At 52.5% G+C, this 15,660-nt stretch overlaps 1 protein-coding gene across 1 annotated transcript; it reads left to right on the top strand.

Moving 5' to 3' along the window:
• The first annotated feature begins 621 nt into the window (after positions 1-621).
• Positions 622-13,384, top strand: LOC122375479 (vacuolar protein sorting-associated protein 54-like). The gene is made up of 20 exons (XM_043354887.1): positions 622-756; positions 957-1,120; positions 1,364-1,497; positions 2,530-2,649; positions 3,345-3,432; positions 3,702-3,877; positions 4,180-4,322; positions 4,823-5,065; positions 5,311-5,434; positions 6,637-6,744; positions 7,141-7,335; positions 7,656-7,771; positions 8,107-8,233; positions 8,513-8,647; positions 8,964-9,096; positions 9,446-9,636; positions 9,959-10,126; positions 10,501-10,676; positions 10,980-11,144; positions 11,494-13,384. Exons 1-20 carry the CDS (start codon positions 677-679, stop codon positions 11,609-11,611), a joined length of 2,904 nt encoding a protein of 967 aa, XP_043210822.1. The 5' UTR covers positions 622-676; the 3' UTR covers positions 11,612-13,384.
• The last annotated feature ends 2,276 nt before the right edge of the window (positions 13,385-15,660 follow it).

Raw genomic sequence — 15,660 nt, 5'->3', positions numbered from 1 at the left:
TTCGTTTCCCTAGCTCTAAAAATGGCGCGTTGGGAGCGCCGGAAGTCGGCAAGGTCACAGTCGGCGGCAGAAATTCGAAAAATCAAAATTTAAATTTTTGAAATCTGATTGTATTTTTGGATTTGGGAGGTCCATTTGCTCCCTATAGAAGCTAATATTGCTGCATATTCCCATTGAGGTGACAAGAATTAGCAAAATAGTGGTTCGGGCGCTTTTCAAAAATAGTACCGGACGCTGTTCCTCTTGTGACGTCATAGCTCCGTGACCTGACCTGACCCGGTCAATTTTCTTGCACCACACGATAGCCAATGCTTGCCCCAACATGCATGGGAAGTTTCATCATGATCCATCAAACAATGTGGGTATCACCGGCAGAAAACCTAGGGATTCGGCGCACACGTTTGGTAACTGTCGGCCGGAGGCTGTACCTCTTATGACGTCATAACTCCGTGACCTGACATGACCCGATCAATTTTTTCGGGAAAAGATGCGCAAAGGTTGCCCCAGAGGGTATTGAAAATTTCAGCCCGCTACGACAAGCCGTTTAGCGTGCACTTCGAAAAAACCTCAGGGGGGGGGGGGGTTGATACAACCCCCCCCCCCCCCCTAGGCGTTCTAGGGTTAAGCACCATAACCCAACAACAACAACATTTCCTTATTTCAGGCCAATGTAAACATGGATAATCCAGAACACCCTTGGAGAAACTGTCTGCTCTGTTCAAAAGAAAAGTTCCAGACTCCTGATGACTTTGTCAGGTGAGATGAAGTGATGTTGCACACCTATTGATTACTTACCTACTCAAATTGCTTATAGTTTGTTGAAGTTTGTATGCCTAACCTTTGTAGTTTGAAGAGGAGTGTTGATATAGAGTTGTCTTATCCAGATGAAGATCTGACCCATCTGACTTCTCTGACTCATCTTTTTCCACCTATCTCTCTGTATTGCCTCCCCACAGACACCTGCGCCAGAAGCACTGTCGCCAGGAGGGCGGCTCCTTCGTGTGTCACTATGGCTACAACAGGGTGTGTTCCTCACTGCCGCTGGAGGGAGTCAGTGACACTGACTACGAGCACCATGTGCTGAAGCACCATGTCTACCCCCATGGCGCCATTCGCAGAGGTATGTGCTCTGCACGAGTCTTTGCGTTCAAGATGCTTGTATTCAATGGTGCTGGTGTAGGAAAAAGGTTTTGAAATGCTTTTGTAATACAAATCCAGTATAATGCAGTTATAATTCTTGCCTATTGAATTTTGCTTGTAAGGCACCAGAGCATATTTTACTCAGTGTCGATTTTCAGTACGATTCCATTCATATTATTGTGCTTTATCCTCATCTGATGAGCTGTGCCCGCTGTTTTTCCAGACGCCGGCAGCAGGGCGTCATCTGTGTCCTCCCAGTCCTCCCAGCCGTCGACCGGGGACGGAGGACGATGGAGTCTGCACAGCGCCGCGCAAAACCTGCCGGCCGTCCTCAACGACCCGTCCCGGGGACGGCAGGTCAGTCATGGGGCTTGCGGAAACGCCCGGGGACGGTAGGTTGGTTCAGAATTACGGAAACGCCCGCGAGTCGCAAGTCAGTCGCAGGACTCGCTGATCGGTCCCGTTGGCGGCCAGTACATCGCGCACGTCGCGGTTCAACGACCCGTCCGGGGGGAGGCGGGTCAGCTGTCGCGGGGCTCGCTGATCCGTCCCAGGGCCAGTGGGCCGGTCGCGGATTACGGACTCGTCGAGATGCCGGGAGTCCGTCGAACTGTTGATGTCTGTTACACTAAAACATTGTTGACAGGTATTTATGTTTGAACGTCGATTATCTGACCACAGATAAACGGTTCGAAGTAATGATGTGCCCTAATGGACGGCTTAGAGGGTAACACTAAGCGGTTAGAGGGCCTTGCGCTAAGCCGTGAAACTTCGCGGCGATGGAGGGTCGACTACCGACTGTAGTCAACAGCACATTGTTTTGGGGGAGGGGTGATTGGATGCCAGTGGTAGCATTAGAGGTGGGGAAGGATATGTTAAACCATAGACCTCTGTACGTCTATAGTTGAACAACGCACAATGCACATGATGTCGGGAGCTATTTGGGTCATGATTGATTGAGATAGAACACGGCATCGAGGACTGACGGAATTCTGGAGCTCATGTGGCGGCTGGTAATCTCAAGCGTCGTGTTTATTTTGACGGTAGTTTGAGTTTGTCGGGTGGTATCATGTGACTTTGACAAAACCCAGCCGCCGGGCTAACTGTGGCCTGGTTCGTCGCGGTGGCTATTGATTTGAACCAGCATCCGACTCGAACTGCTGGACGTTACTGACGTACTAAATGGAGGCTGCTGTTCGTTGTAATTAGATCGTGCCATTTACGGTCGCCGAGGTATTTAGTAACTAGGTACCCTGCGCAGTGTGCAGCTTTCACAGCTCTTGGTGGATTTCGTACGCTGGTTCAAGTCACAAGCCAAATGGTTCAGAGCTCATGAATATCACTGGGTCCCGGAAACCTACGTGAAGTTAACTTTTTTCCCCTCCACAGCGCGACTTTTTCACGAAGACGTGGGGCGACGGTTTCGTGGAGAGGGAGGTGGCGCCGTCGCCCCGGTTACCGGATATCTCGTTAGCCGACTTCCAGGGCTACCTCCGCGACACAACTAAGGTGGGCAGCGGCGGACCGGACGGCGGGATGGCGGCGTGGGGTGTAATTTGTTCAGAGATTAGTGAGGGGTGGACGTGTAAAGTGAGAACATACTTACCCCGTGTTCGATGTCTACCGGACGACGAAGATTCTACATCGTTCGACCAATCACGTTCGATAACCGCAGCCGAGCCCCCGCTAACCTTGAACGTGATTGGCCGGACGACGTAGAATCTTCGTCGTCCGAGAAACATCGAACGCAGGGTTAGTGAGGCGCTGCTATGTTGTAGTTTTATCGACACCGTGTCGTTTCGGTCTTCGGCGACCTTTGTTGACGTAATTTTCTACCGAACTAAAAAAGATCGATAACTGTCGGCAGTTATTTTGGGCGTACTATTGAATAATGGATACGTCTTGTGGTTTCTTGTTGCGTATTCCTAAAGCAGAATCAGCCCAGGGGTTCAGATACCTGGCTTATCACCGCTTTTTCTAAACTGCAGGAGTAAGGCCATGCTACAAGGACTCCCAGTCAGAGCCGTGATTTTATAGGAACTTACGTTGATTGCCGAAAGAAATGTGAGGATCAATCCTATAAGTCGAAATTGAAAGTGAGAAGTTCATCCTTCATTGTTTGGGTTTTTCGTCTAATCGGCATGTGGTGCTAACTGCTGAGTTAAAGAGCGTGGATCTTAACATCGATTTTGTTCTTGTTTCAGCGATATAAGAAGCATTTAAAGAAGTCTAACAGCTTTAAGAAGGATTCGTTAGCTCGTGTTTCCAAGCTCTCTCGCATCGTAGAACCAGGTAGAGTACACACACATACTCTTTTGATACTGTTTTAGCATGTCATAATCTGTACTTCTTTTTTGGCAACCATCTTGTTATGTTCGCGACGTACGTATTTCGTTGAGTGCGCAAGCGTTTTATCGATGTTGCAAAATTGTGGTTCACATTCAGAGCTTCCATACTCCAATGCTAATTTTCTGCTCCCCAACACGCTCCGCTGTCTTCCACAAACTCAGCGTCGCACGTCTGACTCCCTCTAACCGGCGCTGTTTGGGACCGCCCCGCAGAGGAGGACGGCATCAGCAGCGTGCCACGGCTGTTCTTTGACCCGACCTTTGACCTGTCACGACCGGACATGTTCCCGGTCATCTGTCCCTCCGCCGAGTCACAGCCGGCGGCCCCGGCCGACCGGGCGGCCGGCCAGCCGCGCCGGCCCAGCGCCGACAAAGTCCTCCAGGAAAAGGTAGATATAGCGTTATCTATGTCCGTTCACCGTTATGATTGTTGGCTGATTTGTGTCTTGGTCATCGTTACTGGGGAGTCGTGCATAGTTTGTTGCTAATGGCTATTGAGCTATTATCTTCAAATGATAGGACGTTTGATTATGGGTGCGTTTTGTGCTACATCGTGATTGTTCATCGTGTTTGACGCGGACATAGGTATTCCATCCAGTTACTGCACCCACGCTGAACCGTTTGACCTCTGACCCCACGACTGTGTTTCCAACTCAACCCACCTCTGACCCGGCCACTGTACCTCCGTCAGCTGACCCATTACTTGGACCTGGTGGAAGTGCAGATCGCTCGCCAGATAGCCGATAAGTCGGAGGCATTCTTCGACGCCATGTCCTCGCACGACTCGCTCATGGAGCAGCTCAAGAAGGCTTCCGTCGCAGTCAGGACGCTCAGGTGACTAGCTAATCGGCGATTGATGGGTGCGAAACGGCAACAGAGCTAGTTATACGTCCATTTTAGAGCATTTGCAGCTGTGGCTGTCGTGAGCAGGCCTTGTATTGTGCGATGCATATTGCGTATTTCTGACGTACTGTGTTGTTCTTTTTCTAACGCTAACGAATGCGGGAAGGCAAAAGACCAGTTTTTGTGTCGACTTGTCACCAGTGATGGACGTGATATGTCGTACACGCTGCGGTCGCTGCTGTCACGTGCAACAATCTAATGGGAAAGGAGCGCGCTATCATGTTTTGTCGGTGCTTTCGTTCGTAGCGAGCGTTCCCATCGTTTTTACTCAGATATTTAGTGACCACTCTAGCCTTGTCCAGCTACCGACGAGACCATCACGCTCAATTTTCCCGATGCTCTGCTCGTCCCCTGTTGACACGGTCAGTGTTGACGCTTCCTGCTGATCTGCAGCTGACCATCCGTAATCCGCCCCGCGCCGTGTCCCACAGACAGCGTATGCAGTACACCCTGGAACACGACGTGCAGTCCTCCCTGCGTGTGATCCGCGGCCGACAGCGGCGCCACAACTGCGAGCGAACGCTGCAGAAGCTGCGCCTGATGGCCACCGTGCACCAGACGCAGCCGACCATCCAGCTGCTTCTCACCACCTCAGAGTTTGTCGGAGCGCTCGACCTGATCGCCACCTCGCAGGAGGTGCTGGCACAGGAGCTGGCCGGTCTGCAGGCGTTCAAGTGAGCCGCGGGGTGGTATAGGGTGTGTGGGGGGGGAGGGCTGTTTAGAGGGGTCTGGTGTTCAAGCAAGCCACCAGCTGATGTATGGAAGAAGGTAGATGGGGGTGGATGGTTTGAACTAGGATTCAGTAACAAATTGATCAACACATGTACTTGCGAGTTTAATAGGTCATTTTGAAGACGTGGATGAACTGGAGCTTGTGACAACAATGTCCACCTGACTGTTGACCCGTTTCCCTCACCAGACACCTGAGTAGTCAGCTGACGGAGATGGAGCGGCTGATCGACAAGATGGTATCGGCCGACTTTGTGCGTCACGTGACCTCTGACCTGAACCGACCTCTGGACCAGCAGCTGGCCGCCGAGGAGGTAAGGTCACGACCTAGTCTGACCTTGTGGGTGGCTCTGGGCTGTGGTTTTGACCTCTGATCAAATTGTCCGAGCTGTCGACCTCGTCCTTACTCGCATCCAGTCGTGTAAGCTAGAATGTATGTGGCGGTGAAAACCAGCTGTTGAAGTGGGGATTGATTTGGGTGTTTGTTACGATTTAATTTTCGTACATGTCTTCCGCTTTCATGCATTCTTCTAATGTTGGTCTACAGATGCAAGTTTTTTTTTTAGTTCGTGGGACACGGGGTAGTTAAGTTCCTGTTCAGCTATGTGGACGGTTATTGGTACACTGGTTACCATGGCAATCGTTGCTGAATGCCTCTTATTCACTTACCGCCTCCGTTCAGGTGGTTGGACGCAAGATCCGCGTGAGTAGTCCAAAGGTGGCCAGTAGTAGAGGGGCACGTGGAGGCACGTACAACCTGCAGGGACTCGCGGGTCGGGGGCTGACCCGCCTCGCATGCTTCGTTGGCTCTCCGCCGGGATTTGTTATGGCACCTCAGTATATCATGACAATGCACCGCACAACTTTTTTTTTTTACCTGTTGTCATGTCATGTGGTAAGTCTGGGCACTTAACACACTGTTATATTTGAAACCGTTAGCCACAATATGGCGAACAATCTAGGCTTTGAAATTTGTTTCGCGCGAGCATGTTTTCAGTTTTCACAAATCGGTTCAAGTACACCGAAGTTTACATATATCCGGCTTATATCACCTGGCTGGTGGCTATTTGTGGTTCGATTATTGTCTGGGTTTCATCAGGTGCATTGTTGCACTAACGAATCCATGAGCTAACACCACCGAACAACTGATGCTTAAAGGGGACACAGTTCGTTTAATGATAGCTATGGTCCTTATTTCGTTAACTTTCCGCTTGCGTGGTGTTTTTCTGCCATTTCCTTCTCATAATTAGATGCCTTCCTCTGCCATAAAACTGCCATTGTTCTGTGACTTATGCATTACATTTGTCAGTTATATTGCTCTTCGTTTATTTTTTTTTCGCTTACTTTGACTGTCCGACACACAACAATTTTTTTAATTCGTATGCATGTCTTCTAACTGGCCCAGCTTCCTGTCTGACATAAAGTTGGCATCCTTTCCTTTTCACCCACCCTTCCCTCCGCGATCCCGTGTCATCCTGACCGCCTGAAGCTCCTCTCACCCCCCCCCCCTCCACAGGAGCAGCTGGTGGCTATCCTGTTCGGGATGCTGCGGCTGAAGAACTGCCACATGGTCGAACTGTACAAGGAGGAGGCGTGTACCGCCGTTAGGGCAGTGGTCAAACAGGTGAGATGTGGCGGGATGGTTGGGTGGAGGGCGGCGAGAGGCCGGTCATGGGGCGCCGATTGCACCTTACAAGATACCGCGATCAGCTCGATTAAGATTGCAGATGTAGTGCGCGGTGTCGCTACGCGAACGGATACCTACGCTCGATGGATCGATCCGACAATGTGACTTGGAAGAGCGCACCTACCAAGGTTCTAGGTGAAATGTGTACTTGACTCAGCTACCAATTCCGACAATAATGTCTATCATCATCGAGTGGGATTGTGGTCATCTAGTTTGAGAAGGTGGCTGAAGTCCCCCGAAATCGTAACTCTTGCTTATATTTTTTACAGATGTCTTTCTCGGTGTAAGTGTACTAGTATGAGACTGACTTGCCCGTCTCTCTTTTTCTCGCAGACTGTGATTGAGGCGCTGGCGGCCGCCGAACTGGAGGAGCCCGACCCGGCCGAGGGCGGCGGCGGCGGTGGCGGCGGGGGAGGGTCGGACTGGGGCGGTCTGCACGACCAGGTAGCCGCCCTCTCACCGGTCGCCTGGCTCAAACTGCTCCGACAGCTCTGCGACAACCTGCGGCGGCTGCTGGCCAGGGTCAAGGTCAGTTCAGAGAGTGTCGGACAGGGTCAGGGTCAGTTGAGACTTGGGAGGGTGTGGGACAGGGACAAGCTGAGTTTTGATAATGTAGAGGAGATGCACCGTCAATATTGGTGCGGAGGGCTAGTGCGCGGTTTCAAAACAAAGACGGAGCGAGTAAAGCAATGGATGAAATCTACTGCACAGATCCTTGATCTTGTATGCAATAGTATTGACATGACGTCGACGTGCAGCTGATAGTCTCTGACGTCACCCTCTGTAAATGTGTTTCAGGCGGTGAGTGACGTCATTTTAGTCTGACGTCACCCCTCTATTTGTTTCAGGCGGTGAGTGACGTCATGGAGGACGTTCTGGACGCGGCGCTGGGCCGGCCCCGATCGCTGCTCACCAACGGAGCCGCCAAGGCGCAGGGCGGCGCGGCCGGCGTGCGCCTCTCCATGTGAGTGGCTGTTTTAGAGGGGGGGGGGGGTAGAGGAAGGTGGGAAAGTGGTGTGGACTGAGTTGGGAACGGAGGGTCGGAGGTGCATGGGTGATAAAATGTGTAACTTTAAAAGTGACAACAATTATAATTGCAACGTTGTTGTGATGTGCGAGTAATGTGTAGCAGTGATATTAGCGGTAAAATGTAGCGAGTGATATTAAAACCTTGTCCGCCATGACTGGCCTGTCCTGACCGGGTCCCTCCCTACCACAGCGGTGCAGAGGAGGGTGAATGTCGCCACTGTACCCCTGTCACCTACTCTGACTCTCCTCCTCCCCTCCCTCTCTCCACAGCAGCGCAGAGGAGGTGGATGTCGCCATGCTGACTCCAGAGGAGGGCGGGCGGCTGCGGGACGCCCTCTCGGCAATGCTGCCCACCGTCTGTGACTACGCTCACGAGCGCTGCGGCAAACTGCTGCTGGTGAGTGCGGCCCTAGAGTCCGCAGTTCAGGGGCCTCGGGGAGGCTGATGTTGACCAGTTCTTAGGTGATTCTGATTACCTCAGGAGAATTCGTAAAGGGTCTGCTGACTGGGGACTGTGATGTACTGGGTCAGGTGTTGTAGGATGATTATTGCAGCATTGTTCTTTTTCTTTTTTATGGTCGTTATTCCGGCTGGGATAAGAACCAGTCCACATTCCACTACCACCGCGTTTCCTAATAATTCACGTTCGCCTTCTCCCTACCCCTCTCCCCGTCAGGCGCGGGTGAAAGAGAGCGGCCTGGAGTCGACCGAGTTCCTGGCGCTGGCCGCGCTGGTGCAGAGTTTTGTGGCCGACTGTGAACAGCTGTGTGGGAGGCAGAGCAGCGCACTGCACCTAGCACTGCAGGGACAGGTGAGGTTCCCTGCTGTGTTACCGTGAGGATTGTGGAGATCGAGATTTGGTGATCACTTAGATAATTATGTCCATGTAATTGGTACGTGTTTATCTTGTCTATTCGTTGCATTCACTTAATTATAGTTGATTTATTCAAAAAATTGTGTGATGTATGGCGGAGTTCGGCTCCTGGAGCCTGGAGGACATGGTGAGGCGCTGTGATTTAGTTGTGCTAGTGCCGCCTTCAGTTACCGATGTCGAGACAAGATGTGTCTGGCCGCTTTGTACCCGATACCGCTCGGCTGTAACTGAGCGTCCCTCCGCCCACTCCCAGGCGAGTCAGTTTGTGCAGCGTTTCCACTCGGAGCGGAAGACCAAGCTGAACCTGTTGCTTGAGTCGGAGCGGTGGCGCCAGGCCGATGTGCCGGCAGAGTTTCAGACCATCGCCGACCACGTCACCAACACCGGTCAGTCGGCAGATGTGGAGAAACGGGGACGGATGAAAGGCTGTGGAGGGACGGGGGCGGGGAGCCGGGAGGTGATGACGGACTGGGAGTGGGGTGGGTGTTAGGGGAGGACGGGAGGAAGGGAATCGAGGCTGAGCCCTAACTTGTCTCACTTACAACGTTACCCCAAAATATAACCCCGCGCTCGGAGTCTCTTGGACGACGAAGATTCTACGTCGTCCGGTCAATCCCGTTCAAGGGCTATGTCGGACATATGCCTGCTCCCTCTTTGTATCCGTTCCCCCTCCGTTTCCCTAATGCGCCCTGGCTCCGTATCTCTCTCCCCTTTTTGACACGTCCCCTCCCCCAGGCTGCGCCGGCCTGCCGTCGCGCGTCTCGTGTCCCGAGTCGCCGGAGCGGCGGCCAGCCGACGCGCTGCGGCTCGGCGAGCAGCAGTTTGTCGTCGTCGGTACCGTCCTGCTGTTGGTCAAGATGCTGCTGGAGTACTGTGACTGCGCGCGCCACCTGGGAGCGGCCAGCGGGGAGCTGCTCAGTCGACTGGTGAGAGGGGGTGGGAGGGCAGAGGGACGTATGGTGAGAGGGGTGGGCGGCAGAGTACAGAGGGTACTCACAGTCATGAGCTGGTGGGGTGGGACTTTTGTGTTATTGCCACCTTGTACGCAAATCGCCGTCTTACTAAAGCCCTTACTTCTTGAGAAATTTATATCTATAGTTTTATCGTGAATACTGATTGTAAACTAAGCACGCACTAAAAATGGGCTGTTTTTATGGCAATATTACCTACTGCTCTCCCTCAAGTCTCCCGCCGTTTATGTATCACCAGAACTTCCTTTCTCTAACTCCTTGCCGTCTTTCTTATCAGGTGGACCTGTTGCGTTTCTTCAACTCGCGCTGCTGCCAGCTGGTGGTCGGTGCCGGGGCCATTCAGCTGGTCGGCCTGAAGACCATCACCAGTCGAAACCTGTCGCTGGCGGCGCGGGGCGTACAGCTCGTGCTGCACTTCATACCGATCATACGGACCCACTTCCAGGTCAGACGCGGGGCCGGAGTGGCTAGGTGGACCAACCGGGACGGGGACGTAATGCGGGAAGACACGAGGTCGTGCTACTTCGCTGTCGTGCTGGTGATACGGAGATGCTGCCTTGCGTGATCTGGCTGTTACCTATCTGGATTGGGGATTGTGTGATTGATCTGGGTTGTGGTGTGTCTCTTGTTGGATCGCCCGTTCGACCTCTTTACAGTATTTTCGTAACTCTACTTGCCGACGCTTGTTCATGATCTCCCTGCATGCAATCCCATTCAGTGATCACCCTCAGCGGTCTGTATAGCGGCAAGGTTCGGCCGTGTAGCCTGGATTTATCGTTATACCTGCTTCTGCCAACGCCCGCCTGTGCCCGCTCTCAGGCGCTGGTACCGGACCGGAGTCGCAGTCAGCTGCGGCACCTGGATCAGGTGGAGCTCGACTACCGCGCGCACCTGTCAGAGATCGACTCCAAACTGGTGCTCATCATCAGCAGCGCCTGTGACGCCCAGCTCAACAAGTGGGAGGCGCGGCCGCCCGTGCCCAGCCAGCAGTTCAGGTATGTGTCTGGTAGGACCTCCACTTGCCTTTCATAAATATTTAAGGGGTATGCATAGCTAGAATTACAATCACGTAGCTTTTTATTGAATTTACGTTTTACGTTCTCCACTTCCTTTATCACGTGAATCTTCCAATACAAGCATGACAACTTAGGGCTATTTTACTTGAATTTGCAGGGTTACAAAGCACGATGACATTTCGCACAAGCGCATCGTCTACTGTGGTCTGTCAGGTCAACACCCATGGCAATTTCCACATAAAATTTCTTTTCACGCTTTGGATTCGTGTTCACCTGTTACAGAGCGGTGTGCCGAGCGGTCAGTAAACTGCACGAGGCCACATCCGGGGTGCTGACTGCCGAGCACAGCCACCGGCTCTTCACACGTATGAACGCCGCCTTCGTGGAGAGTCTGCGCAGACGCGTGGTGAAGCTGAATATTAAGAGTGACGGCGGACCGCAGCATGGGTAAGTTGGTGAAGGGAGGGAAGGTATGGATGGTGATGGAAAGTAGTTACTTTGTGGGGAATGGTAAGGTTGTTCGCTAAGACAGACAAAGGGTGGATGTAGACTGTAGAGAGCCTTGTAGAGCCTTGCAGAGGTTTGTAGAGCCCTTGAAGGCATTAGAGAGCTGCAGTTGGTCATGTGACTGATAAGCAAGATTTTACTAAGCTCTCATAGTGAGGCTGAACTGCTTAGGGACTTACAGGGACAACTGGAACGGGTTAGTCGGGATCACGATTTATTCAGTCTTGTTGATGAGCCTCGTTGACGGAGTTACGCGCTTCTAATGACCTCACTTGTGCTCCGTTTCCAGTCTGGTGACGTCCGAGCTGCTGTTCTACCAGGAGCACCTGAAGACGCTGCAGTTTGTGCCCGACCGGCCGTTCGCCGAGCAGCTCTGGTCGCCCGACAAACCAGCCGCCGCCTCCTGATTGGTCAGCGCCGGAGCCTCCCGCCCTGTGATTGGCTGCTCGCTGTCTGCCGCTGTGATTAGCTACACCGTGATTGGTCCGCTCCGGTGACGCGCGCTGTGATTGGTCGCTGGTCGGGGTCAGACAGCCCCGGTTGGTGCTCCTTATTTCCGACTGTCTCGTGGTTGACCTCTGCCCGGGTCTGCTCTACCGTGGTTGGTCCTTTGACGCTGAGCCTAGTCTGTGATTGAAAGTCACGGAACGCCGGACCTCCCGTTGGATTCGGGACAGGAGTTTGTACGGCTTTTTCTGCAGCTGGAAAATCTATTCTCGTATTCCTAGTGACATCCCAGCAAAATGTTCCCATGGGTACGTAGTAAGTACTAGGCAGGCTAAACAGGACCATTGTTAGGTGAAAAGTTGCCGACCTACCTAGCGTCAGAAAGTAACCACTGACGACGGAAAAGTGCGTTGAACAGCAGCCTTTGCAGTTTTGAACAAAAGTGTACTAAAACGGTACACTCATTCCCTGTTGGGTTGAACGTCTTGAGGCGTGCGTCGGCTGGCGTGTGTGATGCGTGCTAAAGACAGGAACCAAAAGACGGCCCCGGGGAGTTAGCCCTTGTGTTATTATTTGTGTGTGTTTACGGACATGAAACTCCGCAGGATGAGCCAGCAGTCGCACCAAGTTACTGACAGTTTGTGTCGTGCCGCGTTTTAAATTCGTTATGCCATGACATATTGGTGCAGACTGCAGATGTTTGACCGTGCTATATTTCCGATATTATCTAGCCTGGGTAGCCACAGTTTGCCGAATTGCCTTATGATGTTGTCTTGATTCCGATGCACTCGTTAGCTGATTTTTGCGTTGCAATTAGCCTCGGTGGCAATGCTTTTAACCATCGTGATTTTGTGACTCCGCCTTTCCCCGCTCATCTAGTTATCATCGTTTTTTTTTTCTCGTTTTATGGGACCATATTCTAGCTTCCCCTTAGCAGCCTTTAAACCACCTCCAAACCAGGGAGTAGCTTACGAATTAGTTATGCACGTAGGTTTCGTACCATGTTGCCTTGATTCCATTGAGTATTATCCAGTCAAAAATGTACCGATGGTCACAACCGCAGTCCTGTGCGCCGATGGATGATCGCTCTTCTGGCGTGTGTTCCTCGCTGGTCGTTCCCTGGTAACCCCGCTCCATCGAAGGCCCGCGCCTTGGCTGTTACGTGCCGCCGTTGCCTCAGGCTATTGGTTGTGATAGCCGAAGGACCGCTGAAAGCTATGCATTATCTCTGATCGCGGAAATGGCGAAATCTGGTGATCCATGAGTGATTCGGGGTGACTACCGTGTGGTTTAACTCGCTCGGTGCCCAACTAACCCTGGCGTTTTGCTAGAAGTTTGGTCCTACCTTTCGCGGGGCAGCTGTTGGACACTAGTCAGGGCCGGTAGTGACACTAGCTGTGGCCCACGCTTTCCCAGCAGGCTGCTCCGCCGCCCTTTCCCTGCGCCGTTCGCTGTGCGCCGGGAGGGATCCAGCCATACATACGTCCAAAGGTCCCGGTCCCTAGGGCGGTATCAGCTCCCTGTGTGTTCGTCAAGCTGTGCAATATGTGTTACGTAGCGCGTGTGTGAGGTGCTCGGCAGAAGAGTGGGAGTGTGGTGTGGTGGCGCGGCCGTTATTCCATTTGTTTTGATCGGGCCGGCGCGGGCTCCGCGTCCATTGGTGCCTGCTCGTGGCGACGCACTATGGGACACATCTATATTGGGAGAAAGTGAAATATATGTATGCTACTTTATGGAGTGTTTTTAGGGACTAGTATACGACCATTATCAGTATTAGGTATTTCTTTTCTTTTTGTTGTTGTTTTATTTTTTGTTGTTTTTTTCTAGTTCACTTACTTATTCGTTCTCGTCACCAGTCTATATTTGATCAATGAAATTCAACGCGTCATGAGGTGTGGCCACGGGAAACCATGTAACCTTTACCACACCTCATGATGCTGATCATTCAGAAGCATTTGGGAACCTAACCACACTATGTATGTAATCTATCCATTGTTTTAAATTCAGTAGAACGCTCCACGGTATGCTTCTTCTGCCGTTTGATATCTTCTCAAAATGATCACATTCTGCTGTTCAGTGGCCATTTGATTGATTACTTCACTCTCTGCTCCCCGTTGCTTTCTGCTCTTTATCTCCTATTCTCCTTCCTTCCAGCCAGCACCAGCTCCGCGCTCTGACTCGATGGTCCCACGATGAGCTCAGTGGCCCAGTGGCCCTGTGGCCTGACATCGCTCGGCTGCTGGAGACGGCGAGGCGGCATTGTCGGGACACCCAGGATATATGCTGACGATGTCCGTCTCTTCTGAAGACCTCTTCAGCTTCTTCGGTGGACCGCTCCTGGGCTCGCTGGATTCAGCCGGATACTGCGGCTGCAGTCTGTACTGCCGCCCTGCAGTCTGTACTGCCGCCCTGCAGTCTGGTCACCCTGGACCACTGGATTACCAACGCATGTGCTGCAAGCAAACTCCAGATATGAAGAGGCGTGGTGCTACCCTCGCCGACCAGCGAATGGCCTCGGGACCATTTTGTACGCACGCTGGCCCTGTCCAGATCCGCTCTCTGGCGGTGGTTTCGGCTGCGGGGGGTAGAGGCCGGGGAGCGGCAAATGCTCTGCAGAGGTCGGAGGAGGGAACAGGATCGTGGGCCAACGGTCGGTTCGGTGGGAGAGTGGGGAGGTCTGAAGACCATGCGGTATGCTGCGCTGGCGGCGGCCAGCCGCACCAGTTCACGGCATCACCTGTCTGGATGCGCTTCATCTAGAGTTTCGTGCGAAAACCGACGTCACTGGTGTTGGTGCACTCAATAATAGTTCCGCTACGACTGACTGGTCGCCTGGTCTCCGGGCCACCCGCGGAGATGCTTCGCCCGTGCAGCGGAAGGAGTGATATTTCCGATAGTATCTACCTCAGCGGGCTGCACTGTTCGTCAGAGACTGTGCGCCATGTCAGTCTAGTGTTGACCGCCCTGATTAAGGCCTCTCACTCATGGCTAAGGACTGTTTGCCTGTGACACCGGGAGGTCTGCAGCGACTGAAGGCAACTTTATCTGCAGGTCGGCTCTGTTCTCCAGTGTCAACCTGTTTGTGCTGCAGTGACTGAAGGCAACTTCTAGCTACAAGTCGGAACAACAGATGGCGCTGAACCTGTCTGCGGCGGACGCCGTTGTCGCAGCTGAGCTAAACCTGCTCGCGACCTGGCGCTCAGTCTGCGAGCTGGTCCAACATGTGACTCCGGATTTTGTAGGTGGCGCTGTTATCGCTGATGGAGCGGTCCCGCGGCTGCGCTACTCTGTGTGCGAATTGGCCTGACAGGTAGTGCTGATTCTGCACACGTGTAACCCTCCCTCACGCTCTGCGGTTGACTGATACCAGCCTATAGATGTCGCTTTCGTCGCTTTGTTGATGTGCGCCGCCCTTCCCGGGCCTTCCAGTCTTGACTGCGGTGGAGAACTGCGACAAACCCAGTTCGAGATGGATGGTGGCCTCTGTAGTCCTGTGTTTCTGTGATCGTATCATAAATGGTGCTGCCTCCCAACCTTCTAACCACTAATCTTCTGCACTCTTCTAATCAATTCTAACTGTTAAACAAATCCTATCCTCACCTTTAGCCCTATGCAGCGCCATTTATTGATTCACGTTTTACTCAATCTCCCGATGCTGATCTCAAGTGCTTCTTTCGTTGATGATTAAATATATGTACCACCGGTGGACTCCGGGGAAAACAACAACAACAACAACCAGAAATGACTAGATGGCAGATAGAGGTTGACGGTGGGTCGCGTTGAATGAATTATCAGTCTTCATTCTATAAATCATCATTGAAGGTAGGTAATCTATGATGAGTCGTCATCACAGGATCAATGAATTATCGTATTTTCAAAGCCTAGTAGAGATGTGCGATTAACCCCCAACTTTATTGTCCTGAGTCCGCCACTGGCCGCTGAGGGGACCGAGAGGTTTGACCTTGCTGAGTCATTCGGACGCGACGCACACATGCTCGTTTGTTGCTGT

This window comes from Amphibalanus amphitrite, unplaced genomic scaffold (genome assembly GCF_019059575.1).
Source record: "Amphibalanus amphitrite isolate SeventyFive unplaced genomic scaffold, NRLGWU_Aamphi_draft 001850F_arrow, whole genome shotgun sequence".
Lineage (NCBI taxonomy): Eukaryota > Metazoa > Arthropoda > Thecostraca > Balanomorpha > Balanidae > Amphibalanus > Amphibalanus amphitrite.
Note: the sequence above shows the minus strand (reverse complement) of the source record. Positions and strands in the feature narration are given on the sequence as shown.